Below are 16,098 nucleotides of genomic sequence, written 5' to 3'. Positions count from 1 at the left end.
ATAGCTAGCCATCTTACCTGTGAAGAATGTTATAATTTGCCAGCCCACAGAAATGTTTTCCCAGCATATCCTGACAAGGAGGGACAGCAGCAGCAAGAAAACATTCTATTAACTCTTTTTTTAGGTTGTTCATACTAATTATATTGTCACGAAGTGACAAACAGCCCACAGCTTTATCAATGAAAACTAAGTGTCCGGTAGCCAAAATAATTCAATTAAACCAATAAGTTTGTATTGGATAACCACCCAAATAAAGAGCAAAATGCACCCAATAATAAGCATCTGGAATCAATTATTATTATTATTATTTTTTATATTCACTAGATAATAAAATTCTTGGAGGCAGAAATAATGTCCTATACAACATTGTTTTCTAAAACAGGCCCTCCCACATATTAGGTACTCAGAATATTTTTAATTAATGATTTTTCCGTTTGGTAATGATTAGAATTTCACGTTTTTGCTTTTCTTCCTATTACCTCTGCAGTTATTTCAGGAATCCTCTCAAGTATACTTTTAGAAACAGATCCTTCCTGTACTTGCAGTGGTTAAGAGCTTGGCTGCTATCTAAAAGGCCAGCAGTTGAAATCTACCAGTTGTTCCCTGGAAGCCCTACGGGCAGTTCTACTCTGTTCTATAGTGTTGCAATGAGCCACACACACAGTTTGGTTTTTTTGGTTTACCCTGCTTTAGTTACATTTTTTATTCTGGGCTTTAAGGGTGTAATATGAAATCAAAATCACATTAATAAGTATTCCATTGTTTTAAACTCAAATATTGACTATAAAAATAAACATTCAGAATGCTACACTTTAAATGTGACATGCACAGAATGAGTCATTAAAGAAAATGAAAACCACGGTATAATTCAGACGTTTTCAATTCCTAGCTATTCAGGTTTTCAGTCTCTTTTCTATTTCCCCTTCTTGGCTTCAAGAACAAAAAACATTTTGTGTTTTCTCTCTCTCTGTCAGTCTCTCGCTCTCTCTGTCCTTCTCTCTCTCTGTCTGTCTCTCCCAGTGTATCCTTCTCTCTCTGTCTGTTTCTATCTCTGTCCTCTATCTCTCTCAGTCTCTCTTTCTCTGCCTGTCTCTCTCTCTGTCCGTCTCTTTCTCTGCCTGTCTCTGTCTCTCTCATATGTTTTTGTGTGTGTTCTTTTTCTGGCTGTTCTCTCTGTGTGTAGGGCCAGACCAGAGACACTCCCAGAAATGCTCCTCCATGCCCTAATGCCTCTGCAGTTGTGGTCTTCTGATGAATGCCCTAGGGGAGAAAGATGTACTTTTGGAAGTGTACTTAAAACTTACAGTTGTTTTTTTTTTTTCATGAATAAGGTAAACTTTCTCAGTGTTTTTCATTTGCTAATATCTTTGGTTTTAGGACTATTTCAGCAACCATAATGCAACCATAAACTAGTTTTTTGGGGATATGAGTGTAGAAGAAAAGATATTGATAGTTGGTCCATTATAGTTGTCTGCTTTTGTCATTAGTCAACACAAAATGATATGCACATTTGATCTCTATTATATTTTAGAAGTCCCTGCGTGGTGCAAATAGTTAACAAGCTTGGCTGCTAACTGGAATGTTGGAGGTTTGGAAGAAAGGCCTGGCAATCTACTTCCAAAAAAAGTAGCCATCGAAAACCCTTATGGAGAACAATTCTACACATGAGGTCACCACGAATTGCAAATTGACTCAGTGGTGAGTGACCGGTTATTATATTTTAAGCCCTTTGGGGCAGGGATCACTGTTTGCATTTCTTTGGTATCCTCCTCCATACATTCCGCAAGCACAGTACCCAGGGCAGATGCGTACTGAAGGAATGAGGATGAGACTTGCTATGGAGCCTTCTCTTTTGTTCCACCCAAAGTGATCAATGAGTCATGTGTCCCCAGTCAAACAGATGAAGACTGTAATACAGGTTTGAAGCAAAGTAGCTGCTGCCTTGGCTCTGCCCATAAAGCTCTGCCATAGCTGGTGAAGCACACAGACAACCTCTGATGGAGGACTGAGAGTTGCATTGGCTATCTTACAATGCTTGCTGTGATTATGTGGGAAAAAAAAAAAAAATATCCACGTATAAGTCACCTTGAGAGAAAACTGGTACATGGGGTGGATTTTGCAAAGGTCATTCATGATGAAGTAGAGCAGAGAGGCCCGGGCAGCTGCTGGCCGATAATGCTCTCGGGCCTCGTTGATTTTGGCTTCGGTCACCTTGGCCTCCTCGACCTGTTAGAAAAAGAAACAGAAACCCACTGTTCAAACCAACCAGGGCCTCCTGGAAATTAACTCAGCTTCTCTATGTGTGTACATGGGTGTATGTATGTAGGGTGGGGTGGATTGTAAAGGGAATGATGGGTAGAGCTCGGGGGAGAAAGGAGGTGATACACTTCTAGTCTTTCACAAAATTGAGGGTGTCAGGTTTTCCAGTTGGAGGTATGGGTCACACAAGCCTCTAAGCTTCATTTTTAATGAGAAAGATTTTATAGAAATACCAAAAATATATATTAGTTGAAAAAAAAAAAAAGAATTCCAGCAGTGGAAATCCAAGAAAAGAAGTATAACCTGTTTTTAATTTTTTCTTTGTTTTTTTTTTTTTTTATGAAGGAATACTACATAAATTCACAAAGTAGATCTCTTTCAATGAAATGCTTTGTTTTCAGAAAATTTCTTATCAGAAATAAAAACAACAAAAAAATCTAAACACCAAAGGGGTATTTCTTTAAAAACAAGCCATTAAATACAAACCTCAATATGCCTTACCTCATGCTCCAGAATAGACAGAAACTACTGATAATATGTGTGAGTGTCACAGAAAAAATACAATGATCCCTACTGAAAATGAGCTCACAATGAACGGTTACAAACTAGAGGAGAAGCGTCTCAGTAAAAGGGCAGTCAGAAGATCCAAAAAAAAGAGGAAAAAAAAAAAAAGAAAGAAACAGGGTTAGCAGCCACAAAGCTGTAGGTGATGGCACAATCTAAAAGTTATTACTAACTATGTTAAAAAGTCCTAGATACACTTTTAAAAAAGCATGAAATTGGGCATTACGAAATAGAACAAGCATATCTGAAAAAGAACTAAACAGAACTTCTAAAAATAAGAATACAGTTACAGAAAAGAAAAAATTCAATTGACAAGTTAAATAATAGATTAGAGCTGAAAAGAAAATAAACAGATTCGAAGACAGAGCTAAGGAAATGGTCACGAAAGCAGCTCAGAGGAAAACAAAGAAGGAAAATATACGAGGGGTCATGAGACTTGGCAGATAGAAGCAGAAGATTCAAAATACACCCAACAGAAATAAGTAGAGAACAGAGGGAATGAGGGAGAGGCAATCTTTGAAGCTAAAATTGTTAAGAATTGTCAAAAGCATTTCCAAGAAAGTGGAAATCCCACAAAACAGGAAGTGATGTAATCATTTCAGGAATCTTACCAGGCTTGAACTTCTCGAAGAAAGTTGGGAAGACGGAAAAGCCGTCTGTTCATCTGTTACTCTGATCTGCTTTTCCTAAACGTCTTAAGCAGAGACTGGAGGAAAGAAAATTTGCTTCCTAGCCCAGGCTGCCTTCCCATACTAGTCAGAAGAGTTTTACCTTTTTCTCGACTTCTGCAGCTGTCTGCTTGGTGATCTCTAGGTTTTCCACCAAGGCTGTTTCTCCCAGGAAGTTCCCAGATGCTGAGGAGAGGCGAGAGAGGAGGTTGTCTTCTAGAGTCTTGAGGGTGATTTTGAACCCATTCTGGTGTTTCGTGAGATCTGACTATGGATATCAAGGAAGAAGGGGTCAGGCATATAAGTCAAGAACACCCTACCGTTGGGACGTTGTCGTTGGCTGCCATGCTGGCTGGTCCTGCACCATCCCCATGATCGGTTAAAGAATTGGACCACCGTGATCCATAGGGTGTTCACTGGCTGGTTTTCAGAAGTGGATGGCAAGGCCTTTCTTCCTACTCTCTTAGTCTGGAAGCTCTGCTGAAACCTGTTCAGCATCACAGTAACGCGTAAGCCGCCGATGACAGAAAGGTGGTGGCGACACATGAGGTGCACCATCTGGGACTTGAACCCAGGTCTCCAGCATGGAGGGCAAGAATTCTATCACAGAACCACCACTGCCCTCACTGTTGGGATATATTTGAATAAATAAAGGCTTATGGAGCCAAAGTCCTCTGCTGGAGGTACTAAACGAGGCAGAATAGCAGAGTGCTTGAAATAATGAGCGGACAAGACAAGCGGAGGAGTCAAATCTCAGCTGGGCCACGTGACACTGGGCCACGTTAAGCTCTTAACAACTTCAGTGACTTCAGTAGGGTTAACCATTGTCCCTACCTGATAGGATTGTCATGCAATGCTTACCACAGCCAATGCTCACTAAATGGAACTCGCTTCTTTGAATGGTTAAAGTCAGGGTCAGGTCTTAGTTCTCTAGAGGTCCTCTCTATCATTACATTAAGGCTCAGAAATGAACAACTCCCTTATGGATTATCTTTCTTTTGGAAAAAAGTCAACAGAAACTGTTACACACAGTTTAGACAGATATTTTTGAGAGCCCTCCTTAGGCTGGAGTAGAGTGCTGGTGTTCTAGCAGATCTTACTTCATGTTCCCTTTCTGATTGTTAGGATAAAAAAAAAAAAAGATACCCTAAAATACTGGAAGTTTTTTTTTTTTTTTCCGGAGGAGGCGTAGTTAACTTTGGGTGGTGCGAACAGCTATTGCACTCGGCCGCTGATGAGAGGTTGGCTGTAAACATGGTTGGGCCCAAGCCTGAGGGCCTGTGATCACGCATGTTCACAAGTCTATATCCAGGAGTCAAAAACAAAAACAGAAACAAAAACAAACCAAACTGGTTGCTGTCGAGTCGATTCCCACTCATAGAGACCCTATCAGACAGAGTAGAACTGCCTCATAGAGTTTCCAAGGAGCACCTGGTGGATTTGAACTGCTGACTTTTTGGTTAGCAGCCATAGCTCTTAACCACTATGCCACCAGGGTTTCCAAGTCAGTAGAGTTAAATTCTCCAAGGTGATAGAAAAAGGTTCAACTTAGGGTAGCATCCTTTTCTTCCCTCTCTTTAGACCACATTAAATTATAAAAAACAGGCCAAATTTACAGTGCATATAAGATTGAGCCCATAGCTCCCCAGGACTTGGCTTCCTGTAATCATTTATTTCTTCAGCACCTACCTAAGGAGGAGCAGCTCTGCAACAGGCACCATTACAGGTACTGAGGGTTCAGCAGAGGACAAGGCTAACCAGTCCAGTGAAGGACGCCAGAATATAAGAGTAGAAACAAATAAACCTTGTCATTTCAGGTGGTGATAAGAATTATAAAGAAAATAAAACAGGATGACATTAGAGAGAGGGAAGCTAATTTAAACTGGGGTGATCAGGAACAGAATCAATGAGCAGGTGGCATTTGAGCCAATTCCCAAGTAATTTGAAGCATCTGGGCACAGGACATTCCAGGCAGACAGAACAGCATGTCCTGGTCTTCAGGCAAGATTGAGACACATGTTTTTAAGGAACACCAGGGAGGCCAGGGGAGCTGTGGCTGGAGCCAACAGCAGTTAGAAGGTTCTTTCCATGATGAGGCAGGCAGCATGGGTCTAAAGGCAATAATCACAGGCTGTACAAGAGCCAAGAAGTTATAGCTTCCTTAAGTTAGACAAGCAAACAAACAGAAGACAAACCAGTTGCCCTCAGGTGGATTTCAACTCATGGTGACCCACGTGCGTCAGGGTAGAACTGTGCCCCACAGGGCTTTTGATGGCTGATTTTTTGGAAGTAGATTGCCAGGCCTTTCTTCCGAGGTACCTCTTGGTGGACTCAAACCTCCAACCTTTCAGTTAGTAGCTGAGTGTGTTAACTGTTAGCACCACCCAGAGACTCTGCTCTTGGCAATAGTAATATCCATTACCCTGCCTGTCTTCTGCCTCTCTGTTCTTCATTTCAGACTGTCCTTGGTTTTCCTACTTGGTGTTCCCAGGTGGCTAGGTGTGACTGAGTGCCCTCTGCTCGGCTCCAGGAAAAACAACGCCCTTCCTCGCCAGAGGGTGGAGCCCTGCAGGATCTAGTGGAGAGCAATTTCTGCCTCCCTTCCTTGATGAGTCCCTGCCTCACCTTCAGTTGCTCCAGGTCTGGCCTCTCCATGCTGACCACAGCAGCCAGCAGCTGGTCCTCTAGGCCGTCCCTGGTCACAGTGAAGTTGATCAGGGTGGCCTGAGCCTGCAGCTCGGGCTGGTAGTGAGGATTGGCCAGCTTGGTGTGCAGGATGAGCCGGAACTTGGGATTGTATTCACACTCTTTGTCTCCAATTTTAATGAATCTGGAACACAAAGGCTCATGTAAGAGTGGGTTCCTTTTCTGCAAAATTCGTTCAAGGAAAGAATTCTAGTGCTACCAGCTGTGCTTTTGCAAAGTCATAGCATTTTTGATCATTGCAAGCAACAATAGCGGCATATACAGATGGATTTCTCCTGGTGTGTCTGAGTGAGCCCAGGGACTCTTGCATGTGTGATATGGACAATGGGGAGGAGCGTGGTAGGCTTTCTTTCCCGGTCTCCAAGCTTGATTTCCGGACAGCTCTAGGGAGAGCCATTCACCTGGTAGTCAGAGCAGATTTGCATATTATGAAAAATTTCCAGCAGGTGGCAGTAAAGTGTTTGGAGAAAAGGGCACCTTCCTATATCGTGCACAAAAGTGCCTTGCAGGGTAGCAGTAACCAAAAAACCCCATTGCCCAGTCAATTCCAACTCATAGTGACAGAGTAGAACTGCCCCATAGAGTTTCCAAGGAGCACCTGGTGGATTTGAACTGCTGACCTTTTGGTTAGCAGCTGTAGCACTATGCCACCAGGCTAGCAATAGGGTTTTTTTTTTTTTTTTTTTCTGTGAGAATGTTCTTGGTTGACAGAGGAATGACTTCTATGGTGGAAATAGTTAAACAAATAAATGAGCACGACGTAAGTACCTATTTTTATGGTCTGGACAGTGAGTGATTTACTTGCAAAAAATCAGTCGCCGAAAACCCTATGGAGCACAGTTCTGCTCCGACACTCATGGGGTTGCCGTGAGTCAGAGTCGATGCGACAGCAACTGTGGTTTTTAGAACGAGGACACTGCCTGCTGGAAACAAAGTTATTCCAGGGAACTTTCTCTAGGAGATGAGGGCACACAGGGATAAAGAAAGGCTTGGTGCTACGGGGAGCTGCTTGACGTGAGCTGAGGACAGGGTATCCTAGACAGAGCAAACCTCTCCACGGTTCTAAACGGGACTGTGCACCTGCTCTTCACAGAGGGTCAGCAGCACATCTCTGCCTCACCGTCCTTTTTTAATGACTTCTCTCCCAAGCAGGGGTCCAAGGACAGGATCAATGGACTCTTCTAGGTTTTCAATCAGCACCACGTCTCCAGCTTCCAGGGCATGTTCTATGGTTTGCAGGTAACTGGAGGAGAAAGTCAGGCAGAATGAGTCTGTGGCAAGGAACGGATTCCGAGGCAATTTAACAAGAAGACAACCTTGGCCTCTAAAGCACACTAGTTAACTTGAAGGGATAACTCAGGTGGTCACATTTTTCTCTATTGAAAATGGTATTTATGTAATTTTATACATTTTTATACATACCGAAAAAATACAAAATACAAAAAGGAATAGGAAAATTAGCCACAAATCTGCTGTCTGTGGTCAATATTTTTCGGTCTAACTATATATATTTGGATATTTTATATTTTCAAGTTTAGTTTTATATTATCAGATTTGTATAGCACATTGTTTTATAATCTGCTTTTTGTATACAAAAATATACTGTAAACTGTTTCTCATGTTATTAAATATTCTTCTATAACCATTTTAATGACTGTGTATTAGACCGTATTGATACACCCTAATTTATTTAAGAATTAATTAACAAAGATCTAGGTTATTTTCAATTTTTCAATCCTATAAAGAGTTTAATATACATGTTGAAAGGTAGATTTTCCCTAAATCATTTTATAAGCTTGATATAACCAAAAACCAAGCCCACTGCTATCGGGTCAATTCTGATTCATGGTGACCTTACAGAACAGAGTAGGACTGCCCTATAGGGTTTCCAGGGAGTGGCTGGTGAAATTGAACTGCTGGCCTTTTGGTTAGCAGCTGAGCTCTTAATCACTGCATCACCAGGGCTCCAGTTTGATATAATTCCAACAAAAAAAACCCAATAAAACTGTACAGATCTTGACTAAAGATCTTAAAATGAACCTAAAAAAAAAAAAAATGAGGATGTAAAGAAAAAATTTGATAAGAGGAAAGAGTCATATTACCTAATACTAAAATATTTTATATAACATATATAATACAGCTGTATACAAAGAAACCTTAAAGAATATCATAAAACAAAGTTAATATTATTTTTGAATGATGAATTATAAGAGATTTTAATCTTTCCTTAAAAATTTTTTTTGTGTGTAATTCATCTCTTCTTAAAAACAAATGTGACATATTACATTTGTACAATAATAAATGCTGCTAAATATAAAACTAAATAATTAAAACTGGTATAGTATTAGATAAATAGAAGAGAACAAAAACTCTATTTAAAAAATAATTTAATATATAACAAAAGTGACATCTTTAACCAAAGAAACAATGGAGAATTCAATAAACGGTATTGGAACAATGGGTAACCACTTGGAAAATGAAAATTAGGTCCCTACCTCATATGGCACCCTAAAATATATTCCAGGTGATTGGACTTCGATGTAAAAACTAAACTATGAAAAGCCAAAAAAAGTAGGAGGATGTAAATATGTATGATTTCTGGAGAGAAAAAGACTTTTCTAACTATGCAAGAAAAAGCACAATGTATAGAAGCAATGAGTGACAAATTGGAGTAGGTAAAAAAAAATGTAGTATATTGCAAATAAAAGGCAAATGGCACACTCAAATTTCCATTGATATGATGGAGACTGTACTTAATAATCTTGATAAATGTAATATAAAACACTATACTATAATATTCAAATAATATACAACAAATCAAGAAAATCACCTAACAGAGAAGTAGTCAATGGACCTGGACAGAGAATCAATTTAACAAGTATTCATTGAGGGCCTACTGTGTGTTTTAGGTATTAGATATATAGCAATGAGCAAAAAGGCAAAGATTCTTGCTTTTTGGGAGCTTACATTCTAGTAGTGAGAGACAACAGATGTGACAAATGAGTATGTTAGGAGATGGTAACAGAAAGGGAGTAAAGCAGGTTACAGAGAATGGGGCAATGCAGGTGGTAAGGGCCTGATTGTACCTTTGAATAAGGCAGAGTGAGAAGACTTGACGGAAGTAAGAGTGTGAGTCCTGTAGTGGTTTGAATTGTGCCCCCCAAAAGATATGTCTAAATCCTAACCCCCAGTACTCCAGTACCCTATTTATTTGGAAATAGGGTCTTTGTAGATGTAATTAAGTTAAGGATCTTGAGATGAGATCATTCTGGATTTAGGTTAGGCCTTAAATCTAATGACAAGTATCCTTAGAAGTGGAATGAGAGGGAAATTTGAGACACAGAGACATAGGGAAACACACAGATGGGGAGGCAGTGTGAAGATGGAGGCAGATGCTGTGATGAAGCTATAAGACAAGGCACACCAAAGATTGCCATAAGCACCAGACACTAGGAGAAAGGCATGGAATGGGCCTTCCTTAGAGCCTCGGAAAGGAACCAACCCTGTCGAGACCTTGATTTTGGACTTGGGAACTGTAAGAGAATAGATTTCTATTGTTTTAAGCCACCCAGTTTGTGATAATTTATTTTCACTTTTTAAAAAATTGTACTTTAGATAAAAGTTTACAGAGAAAATTAGTTTCTCATTAAGCAATACACGTTGTTTTGTGACACTGGTTGCCAAGCTCACGATAGGTCAACACTCTCCCCTTCTTGACCATGGGTTCCCCATTACCAGCTTTCCTGTCCCCGCCTGCCTTTTCGTCCTTGCCTCTGGGCTTGTGTGCCCCTTTAGTCTTGTTTTGTTTTATGGGCCTGTCTAATCTTTGGATGAAGAGTGAACCTCAGGAGTGACTTAGTACTGAGTTAAAAGGGTGTCTGGGAGCCATACTCTTGGGGTTTCTCCAGTCTCTAGCAGACCAGTAAGTCTGGTCTTTTTTTGTGAGTTAGAATTTTCTTCTGCGTTTTTCTCCAGCTCTGTCTGGACCTTCTAATGTGATCCCTGTCAGAGCAGTCAGTGGTGGTGGCCAGGCACCATCTAGTTGTGCTGGACTCAGTCTGGTGGAGGCGGTGGTAGTTGTGGTCCATTAGTCCTTTGGACTAATCTTTCCCTTGTGTCTTTAGTTTTCTTTATTCTCCCTTGCTCCAGACTGGGTGGGACCAATGGAGTATCTTAGTTGGCTGCTCACAAGCTTTTAAGACCCCAGAATAGGTTGTAGATCTTTTTTCTTTATAAATTATATTATGCCAATTGAGCTAGATGTCCACGGAGACCGTGGTCTCCAGCCCTTAGCCCAATAATTTGGTCCCTCAGAGAGTTTGGATGCGTCTATGAAGCTTCCATGACCTTGCCTTAGTCAAGTTGTGCTGACTTCCCCAGTATTGTGTACTGTCTTACCCTTCACCAAAGTTTGTGATAATTTATTACAGCAGCTCCAGGAAACCAATCCAAGTCCTAGAATGTCTTTGGAATATCTTCTACTTGCTTACTTTAGATACATCATCAGAAAAGACCAATCGCTAGAAAAGGACATCATGTTTGGTAAAGAAGAAGGTCAGTGAAAAAGAGGGAAACCCTCAATGCGATGGATTGACACAATAGATGGAACAATGAGTTTAAACATACCAACAATCATGAATATGGTGCAGGACCAGGCAACATTTTACCAGGCAACATTTTGTTCTGTTATATGTAAGGTCGTCATGAGCCAGAGCCAATCTGACGGCAACTAACAACAGCAAGCATATCTGGGGAAACAGTATTCTAGAGAGAAAGAACAGCCAGTGCAACAGCCTGAGAACAAAGTGTTTGCTGTGACTGAGGAAGAGCAACGAGGCTGGAGGGAAGTGAGCAAGGGGGAGAGTAATAGGAGAGAGGATCAGAGCAGTGAAGGGGTCCTGGTCTCATAAGCTCTGGTGGGCTGTGTTTAGGATTCTGGCTTCACTCTGAGATGGGAGCACTAGGAGGGCTTTGGGTAAGGAAGTGACATGATCTGACTTAGGTGGTAAGTGGATCACTCTAGCTACTCTGCTGAGAGGAGGCTGTAGGGGCAAGGGAGAAAACAGGGAGCCTGCTTAGGAGGCCACTGCAGTATTGCAAGTGAGTGGAAACTACAGCTGGGACCACAGTGTGAGCAGAGGATGGGGCAAAGCCATCAGATTCTGGATCACACTGAGAAAGGAGAGCTAGATAACAGGACTTTCTAATGTGTCAGATGTGGAGAGTGCAAGAAAGAGGGGCGTCAAAGGTGACATCGAGGTTTTCTGCCTGAGTATGGATGTATGAATAAGGGTGGAGTTGCTCTTAGCAGAGATGGGGAAGGCCTTGAGTAGAGCAGGTTTTGATGGGGTGGGCACAGTGGGCAGAGGAGATCAGTTCAATTATGGATGTACTAAGTTTGAGATGGAGTCCCTGGGTGGTGTAAACAATATACTCACTGCCAACTGGAAGGTTGGTGGTTTGGGTCCACCCAGAGGTGCCTTGGAAGAAAGGCCTGGAAGTCTACTTCCAAAAATCAGCCATTGAAAGCCTTATGGAGCACAGTATTTCCTAACACACATGGCGTTGTCATGAATAGAAACTGACTTGATGGGGGCCCAAAAAGTATGAGATACCAAATAGGGGTTAGATCAAAGAACTCTGAGTTCAGGGGAGAGATGGGGACTGGTGAGATAAATCTGGGACTTGTTAGTATAAAGATGGCATATGAAGTCATGAGCCTGGATGAGATATCTCACGGTGTGACTACAGAAAATCAAGAAGGTACAAGGACTGAGACATGGGGGGCTCCAACCTTAAGAAATCAAGAAGAAGAAATTATCAAAAGCCAGCAAAAGAGACTGAGAGGAAGTGGCCTGTGAGGTAGGGGTAAAACCAGGAAAATGGACGGAGGTGTTTCAGGAAGGATGATGTGACCAGCTGTGTTAGTGTTGTGGATAGACCAAGCACAAGAATTAAGTGGTGGCCATTGGGTCTGATGATGTGGAAGTCATGGGTGACCTTGACAAGAACATTTAATGGTGACAGCCTGATTGCAGTGACTTTGAGACAGGAGGAGAGGGATTGTAGGTAGTGATTTTATATGACTCTTTCCAAGAATGTTGCTGACAGAGAAGCAGATATACAGGCAGCAACTGGAGGGAGAAATGTGAGTATGAGAGTTATTTTGTCTGTATTTTAAGATGGGAGAAAAAAAATAGGATGTCTATAGATTGGTGAGAAAGATCCAGAAAAGGAGGAAAAACTAATGAAGGAAGAAGGAGAGGGCAGTGTGCTAGGGTGGATAAAACTTGATTCGAAGTGAGAATGACTCCAGCCCTTTAAAACAATGCACGTTGGGGACATTACTCAACTTCTCTGAACCTCAGTTTCCTCATATGTGAAATGCTACCAACAACCCTAACCTCATAGGTTGTGTGGATTAAAGAAAGCATTTGAGATACAGCCCTGAACACCAAGACTGGAACTTTTAAACTATCTAATAAATGACCTGCATCCTTATCCCTTCCCCATCGTCCCGCCCTCTTTTCCCCATGTATCCTAATCTCTCACACACACACACACACACGAATCGATGGCTGAAACTACAAGGCTAAACTCTAATGGGTTAATAAGGCACTAAGTGGAGCCAGTGGAAGTGTGGTGGGTGCAGCTCAGCCTTTCTCTCTGCCACCCATGTCCCTTCAAGGAGTAACTCTCCCATCTCTTATGTACAAAGGCAAATGGCAGGTACAAAGGCACACAGAGGCGTTTGTAACTAGCTCAGCTGCTATGCATCTCACTGCAAATACACAAATGGTCCCCAGGGGAAAGAATTTGGATTTGTTCCATGTAGCTTCAGAGACATAAGTAGGAAGGGTGGGTAGAAGGGAGCAAAAGGAGGCTAAACATGAGGAAAACCCATCATCGTCTAGTCGATTCCGACGCATAGCAACCCTATAGGACAGAGTAGAACTGCCCCATAGGGTTTCCACAGATTTGAACTGCTGATATTTTAGTTAGCAGCCGTAGCTCTTAACCACTATGCCACCAGGGTTTCCAAATATGAGGAAGACATTCTAAAACACAACAACAGTGGAGAGGCAGGAAGTGTCCAAGGAGAGGTGGGAAGATGGACAGGGGGATGGTGAAGAAAGGACTCCTGAAGTGGTCAAAAGGTTGAAGCCATATGATTTCTAATGAGAAAGAAAACCAAAGACTTAGCACCCAGGCATGCTTCATTGAAAAGATGCTTCCTAAAACGGGAGAAGAAATATGTGAGGTACCAGCAGGGTGGAAATAATCCACAGGGGCCTAAAATTGAATCACGACAGTTTTCATTTTTGGCATAAATGCCAAAAGTGGGAGCTTTTGTCTCCAGCCACCTACTCTTTCTGACCAATCTGGGTGACCCGGAGGTCTTCGCCATATTTGTTCTTGATCCACTTGATCCCTTGCAGCTGAGGGTCGACCATGAGCGGCCAGCGCTCGCAGTTGATAAGGACAGTGGCGTTCTCCACGGACATGCGGTCTGCAGGGAGACCCTCGTTCTGCCAGGTGGCCACATCGGCCTCATCTGTCAGCATCCTCAGGGGATCCAGTGCAGGGGTGACTGGGATGGGGACCTGATGAAAGAGAAATGCCACACGGCACTCAGAATGGGAGAATCCTTCCTCAGCTAGGGGCGGAATACACAATGTCTCACTAAATGACATATCTCTTTGAAAAGCCTGCCATTACGAATCCCATTCAGGCTGCCTAAGCTGAGGCCTTGGACTCAGAGCGTTCTCTGATAAGGAGGCTGGAGATTGGGTCTCACTCTCTCTCCCTTGTCAGAGAAAACTTCCTCCCTGTTCTGAGCTCAGAGTAACTTCCTCTGTCTCCATGATTACCCATAACTACTTACTTGTAGAGAATCTCATAACTAGAAGGGAAGAAATTTTTTTTCTGGTAATGCTGTTTGTCACCTGAACAAAAGACAATGGCCAGGACAGGTGTTTGAATAGAGTCCCCTTCCTCTTATACTCTTTTGCCTTTCCCAGGCAATCCTGTATGTATACCTCTTCGGTTTATACTATATAATTTCAGGCCCGAGTTCTTTCGCCCATGGTGCATTGATGAGTGTGCCTGAAAGTGACCAAACACATTGTACCCTTGGATAGAAGCCTTTTTTTACTCCATTTATTGTTGTCCTAAATTGCTATAATAAAGGCTTGTGGCCACATCAGTGAGTAGTGTGATTATTTGTTCTGTTCCAAAGAGCCCTGCGCTGTGATTTATTTCACTCAGAACATTGTAGAATTTGGTGCAGTGAGCAAGGTGTATGGCTAGAGTGGGAAAACATGTTGTTTTGATTTAGGCTAAAGGGTAGCCCCTGCCCTACTGATCCAAGCAAAGGATCTGTCTTGGAGATGGATGGCCTAGGGCATTCCCCCCGCTCACTAAGTGGGATTTCAGAAACCCTCCCGTTAACCTAACAGAGCTGGTGCAATGGATGAGCACAGAGGCTCGGGAGGTGGTGGGGCCTGAGGAGCAACTCCCTTACCAGAAAGACAGGACAGCACAGTTGAAGCACAGGGCTTGTCCCTCATTTCAGGGTGGCGCTGGCTCTCCTGGGAATGCCACACTGACAACAATGCTGGCCTCTCTCTGACCGGAAGGGGGGCGGGTAGGGTGATGGTGATCTCCCCGCTAACAGGGATGAACTGGTGAGATGGCTGAAAGCTGAGGCTGCTCTCATGTTCCCACTTCCTTCCATAGTAACTCAGGGGTCTCCTTGCAGACTCAGTATGGCTGAGAATGAAACTCTTAAAATGAGGTCTAAGGTGAAGGTCAGGTACTAACAGAAGCTGGAGGAGCCTCCTGCAACCTGGCTGATGTCTTTGTTTAATGAGAGAGCTTTACGGCCGGCCTATTCTTGGTTTGATTGTTAAAGGCATGAGAATTGTGTTTCGAACTGTTTATAAAGTCATTATAATGCTCTGACTTTACGACCTTGTCACCACATATGATGTTGATGGTACTGTTCTGTCTCAGATGGCACTGGGGGCTTTCATGTGCCAGGGCCCTCCTCAGTGGAAAACCCCCTTCTGTGTTGTTGTCTCCTAGTGAGACAGTGGGAGAAAAAGTTGTCTCCTAGTGAGAGTGGGAGAAGCAATGGAGAAATCCACTGTAACCTCCTGCTTTAGAAAGAAAATAGTAGGGTGGTGTCAGGAATCTGCACCTGAAAGGCCAAAAGAGAAAAGACCAACTTGCAAAGCCACGTGGTTTTGGTTACTGAAGCTGGGGGATTTGAGTTAAGGGAGCAATTCCCTAGCCAGGGCTCAGAGCCCTCAAGCAATGGGACCTGAGAGTGTGGGAGGGGCTCCAACAAGCTGAGTAAATGTAAGTAGGTCCCTAGCACTCTCAGTCATAACCAGCGCAGACGGAATGGGGGAAAAAGTGGAAACAGCCTTCTAGGCTAGAGACCCTCTCTGGAAAGTTAACAACAGGAGGGGCACCTCCATGTTGCCTGGCAACCAGGCTTGCACTTGGTATGGTGAAGGCGTGGCTCCACAAATGACTGAGGGTCTTGCCAACTTTTCTCAGACCTCCTGGCTTTCAGAAATAAACATGATTAAAGGTTAACCCTAGGTCTTTCTGTCATGAGGTGGGGACTAAAGACCCTATGTCAAAATTAAAGTTCAGTGAAAAAAATTCGATGGGGAAATAGAGAAAAACTGTATGTCTTGGGTTTTTAGATACCAGTGCACATGTGACTGTGATCTCTGGCACCAAGATGAGGAAAACTTGGGTCTGAGGTCACCAGCAATAGGATCCTTGCCCAAGCCTGACTAGGTAAGTCCCTTAGGGGCCCCTACAAATACTATTGTATTAATATACACTTCTGTAAACTTCTGCCTCCAACCTCTGATGGGAATTG

General features: G+C 42.7%; 1 protein-coding gene across 1 annotated transcript in view; it reads right to left on the bottom strand.

The window, feature by feature from the left end:
• Positions 1 to 16,098, bottom strand: part of DNAH9 (dynein axonemal heavy chain 9) — a 486,803-nt gene that overhangs the window by 106,510 nt on the left and 364,195 nt on the right. The window contains exons 53-57 of the mRNA XM_064271783.1: positions 13,566 to 13,801; positions 7,318 to 7,440; positions 6,117 to 6,321; positions 3,595 to 3,759; positions 2,086 to 2,226 (exon numbers count right to left, since the gene is read on the bottom strand). Coding sequence (XP_064127853.1) covers positions 2,086 to 2,226; positions 3,595 to 3,759; positions 6,117 to 6,321; positions 7,318 to 7,440; positions 13,566 to 13,801 — 870 coding nt within the window. The remainder of the gene's footprint in view (positions 1 to 2,085; positions 2,227 to 3,594; positions 3,760 to 6,116; positions 6,322 to 7,317; positions 7,441 to 13,565; positions 13,802 to 16,098) is intronic.

Source organism: Loxodonta africana, chromosome 18, assembly GCF_030014295.1.
Source record: "Loxodonta africana isolate mLoxAfr1 chromosome 18, mLoxAfr1.hap2, whole genome shotgun sequence".
Classification (NCBI taxonomy): Eukaryota; Metazoa; Chordata; class Mammalia; order Proboscidea; family Elephantidae; genus Loxodonta; species Loxodonta africana.
Note: the sequence above shows the minus strand (reverse complement) of the source record. Positions and strands in the feature narration are given on the sequence as shown.